Source organism: Hevea brasiliensis, chromosome 14 (genome assembly GCF_030052815.1).
Source record: "Hevea brasiliensis isolate MT/VB/25A 57/8 chromosome 14, ASM3005281v1, whole genome shotgun sequence".
NCBI lineage: Eukaryota > Viridiplantae > Streptophyta > Magnoliopsida > Malpighiales > Euphorbiaceae > Hevea > Hevea brasiliensis.
In genome coordinates, this window is record NC_079506.1 from 28,393,193 (window position 1) to 28,396,825 (window position 3,633).

Here is a 3,633-nt window from a genome sequence, read left to right on the forward strand (position 1 = left end):
TGAGATCCAAGTGTTGTCGGTTAGAATTGTTAATATTTGTAATTTTTGTTTTTAATTAAAAATAATAAATAATTTTAATATTTAAAAATATAATTATTTTATTAATAAAAATATAAAATATTATTATCTTATTTTTTTTAAATTGAATTTATTTAACCTTAATTAGAAACTTATGAGATTATTTGATCCAAAAGTCTATTTGATTGTGATTGAAAGTATAAGAGATTATTTGATTTTTTCTTATGTTTTATTTACCAATCTTGGCAAGAATAGAATCCTAATAATACTGAACAAATTTACCGAGTTGATATTAAGTGAGAAAAAAACTTCTTGGGATTAGGAAAGCTTGTATCCAGCAGAATGTGCAAAACATTTCAGCATAATTAAATCCCCTACTTCTAATTACACTAGGGATTTTGAGGAAGTCATCTTAGTAGGAATTGCTTTCCAAGAATTTTATGGCAGAAAAAAAAAAAAAACCTTATTCAGGACTGTGAAAAGCACTTAAAACAAAGCCTATTATGAGTTTTAATAACATTCTACATCCCCTTGCTCCTCAATTCTTCAATCAAGGCATTAAAATCAGAATGAGAAGATCCACCTTCTTCAACAGCTTTCCTTCCCATTTCTCCAAGTTTCTTTGCTCTGCATCTCATTTCCTCTGCTTCTTCACTGGCCATAAGATATGTCACTGCCTTCTTTATGGCTTCTTTCTTCACACTATCACCTACACCTATTGCCCACTTTTGTGCGCCCACGGCAACTCCAATTCTTAGAACCTGTGTCACCAACTTTTCATTATAAAACTGATCTGCAAATACCGGCCACGTTACCATTGGAACTCCTGCACAAATTGCTTCAAGTGTAGAGTTCCATCCACAGTGAGTCACAAATCCTCCCACTGCTTCATGCTCGAGAATAGATAATTGAGGTGCCCACCCTCGTATGATTAGTCCCTTGCCTTCCATTCTTTCCTCAAATCCTTCAGGCAACCATACTACATTCTCCTGCTGATTATTCTTGTTTTTCCTCACTGCCCAAATGAATTGCTGTCCGGAATCTTCCAGAGCCATTGCAATCTCAAGGAGTTGTGAATCAGGAAAATTTGAAACAGTTCCAAAGCATATATAAACAACCGAGTTGGGTTTCTTTGAATCGAGCCACTTCAAACACTCATTCTCATCTATGGAGGCTTCTTTTCCTCTGTTTGACTTATCTTCAAAGTTATTGTTGCATAGCAAAATGGGGCCGATATGCCATGCCTTTGCTCCCCAAACTTTCCTGAAATGATCAGCATAAGCGGGTTCGAGCTCGTAGAAGCTGTTGAAAAGAACCCCATAGCTGTTAACTTCTGCTTCTTCCACTTTTCTAAAGAATTCGGCCAAGCCAGTTTCTTGTTTTATGAAGTCTGGCAGTTGCTTTCTTGTCAACTTGATCTCGCTGGGAATATTGGGGATGACAAAAGGATCTGTATCAGATGATACCTTCTTGTAAGGCTGATACAGTCTTACACACTGTGAAGCGCATACAGAGAAGAAACACGTTCCATTGAAAACAATTCTTGGAATTCCATATTTAGATGCAACTTCAGTTGACCAGGGAAAGAAACCGTCTGCAACTAGACAGTTGGGACGATACTCTTCCAATAGGCGTTCGATTGGTTGAACAAGCATGGTGGTGGCCTCGATGAAAATTCGCCCCATTTCAAGTGAATGAACCAAGTCCAATAGCTCGCATCCTTCTGGCAAACCAGCCTCCATGCAAGGGAATTTAACAATAAGAATTTCAATTTCGTGACCCAAAAGTCTACTTCTCTCTATCGATTTGGATAAACCAGGAGCGTTAACAGGCGTGGTGATTACACTTACCCTTATGCCTCGTGAAGCAAATAACTTGGCCATGTCTATGAGTGGAATAGTATGGCTGTGAGCCATAAATGGCAAGAAGAAAATATGAAGATCATGGCTTTGTTCACTGTCCATTAGATCTTGCAAGGATGATCTAATTGAAAGCTTATGAAGCTAAAAATTTTATATGGGGTTGGATAGGAAGTATCTTCCCAATCAAGAGCGGTAGCAATCTGTAAAATCTATCCATATGAATAGATAAGGTATCTCGCTCATTTCTGACCAGACAAAAAATTGCGCCCCCAAAAAAAAAAAAAAAAAAAAAGAAAAAAGAGAAAAACATTGGCACCTGTCTTACAATTTTAAAGGAAGATGAACTTTTTAAGCTCTTAACAATTACTTTTAGAGTCAAACAAGCCTTTGTTGATCCATTTAAGCCTCGGACAATTATTATTATAGTCAAATAAGCCATTGTAAATTTAGTTGATTTATTTAAGCCCCTAACAATTATTTGAGTCAAAATGTTGAAAATTTAGGTCAAAGAAACTTAATCTCTATCATGTGACTTATACGTGATAGACGGACGGATATTTTATTGATATCTATTTTTGTTACATAACCTAAGAGGTAAACTCTCTCTCTCTCTCTACTATTTAATTCCATCAATAGAAGATAAATGATTAAAAATTTTGAACTGTTATTGCCATTCAGCATGCCTAGTGCTGAATTTAGTGTTTTTTTCCATGTCCCTTGCTAGATGTAGAAAAGAAGCTTTAGGCACTGTATGACCCAATGACACTGGGCATGCTAGACTCACGTTTAACAGAGAATACACAGCGCCGAGTGTGGGCTTGTAAAACCAAATTTTTGATTTATATGGGCTTAAATGGATTAATTAAATTAACAATGACTTATTTGACTTTAAGAGTAATTGTCAGGGGGCTTAAAAGGATAAATTAAATTGATAAGAGCTTATTTGACTCTAAGAGTAATTGTTAGGGACTTAAAATAATCATCTAAATTGATAAGAACTTATTTGATTCTAAGAGTAATTATTAAGGGCTTAAAAAGGCTTTTTGCCAATTTCAAAATAGGATTGGCAACTGTTCGATTTAGATTTAAAATCAGATTGATTTACTTTGAAGTTAGATTAAAATCGGCATGAATCAACTTGATCTGAATCTTTATTGACCTATATCAAAATCAGATTGAAAGGGTTAAGTTCAGTTTCGAGTTAAATTCAGGTTTCTCATAAAAAAAAAATTGACCACTACATTTGATTAAAATTAGATTGTATTGGAATTGAATCAGGATCAAATTCTAACCAAAATTGAGAATACCCAGTAATAATTTAATTGTAATCTCTCTAAATTACTAAATTTAAGCTATTAATTTTGATCGGACAAATTTTAATAGCTGTTTATGAACTTATATAGTTATAACATTACAGTCCTTTAACTTTAAAATGTAACATAAAACCCCTTGAACTTTCAAATTTTACACAGTAAAATCTCTCTGGCTTTTAATTACTGACTTTTCAGTTAGAAACTGATGTGAATAGCTTCCGCATGGCACTTAGTCAACATTTCTCTCTCCTCTCTTATGCAAAGTGTAAAATTATTCTCTTTACGCATGAAAAATTATTCTGTCTATTGAGAGAAAAATAATTCAATTTACACATGATTTAAGAGAGAAAAGATAAATACTGATTAAGCTCCATGCTGGAACTGTCTAGGTCAGCGTCTAATTGAAAAGCTGATAATTGGATGTTAGAGGGATTTTACTA

General features: G+C 34.2%; 1 protein-coding gene across 1 annotated transcript; it reads right to left on the reverse strand.

Moving 5' to 3' along the window:
- Positions 1–345: 345 nt before the first annotated feature.
- Positions 346–2,079, reverse strand: LOC110663374 (scopoletin glucosyltransferase-like). Its single transcript, XM_021822651.2, has one exon. It carries the CDS (start codon positions 1,980–1,982, stop codon positions 540–542), a length of 1,443 nt encoding a protein of 480 aa, XP_021678343.2. The 5' UTR covers positions 1,983–2,079; the 3' UTR covers positions 346–539.
- Between the last annotated feature and the right edge of the window lie 1,554 nt (positions 2,080–3,633).

What these genes read in the sequence shown, in the direction of transcription:
- LOC110663374 (XM_021822651.2), bottom strand. Translation starts at nt 1,982, where the DNA reads ATGGACAGTGAACAAAGCCATGATCTTCATATTTTCTTCTTGCCATTT.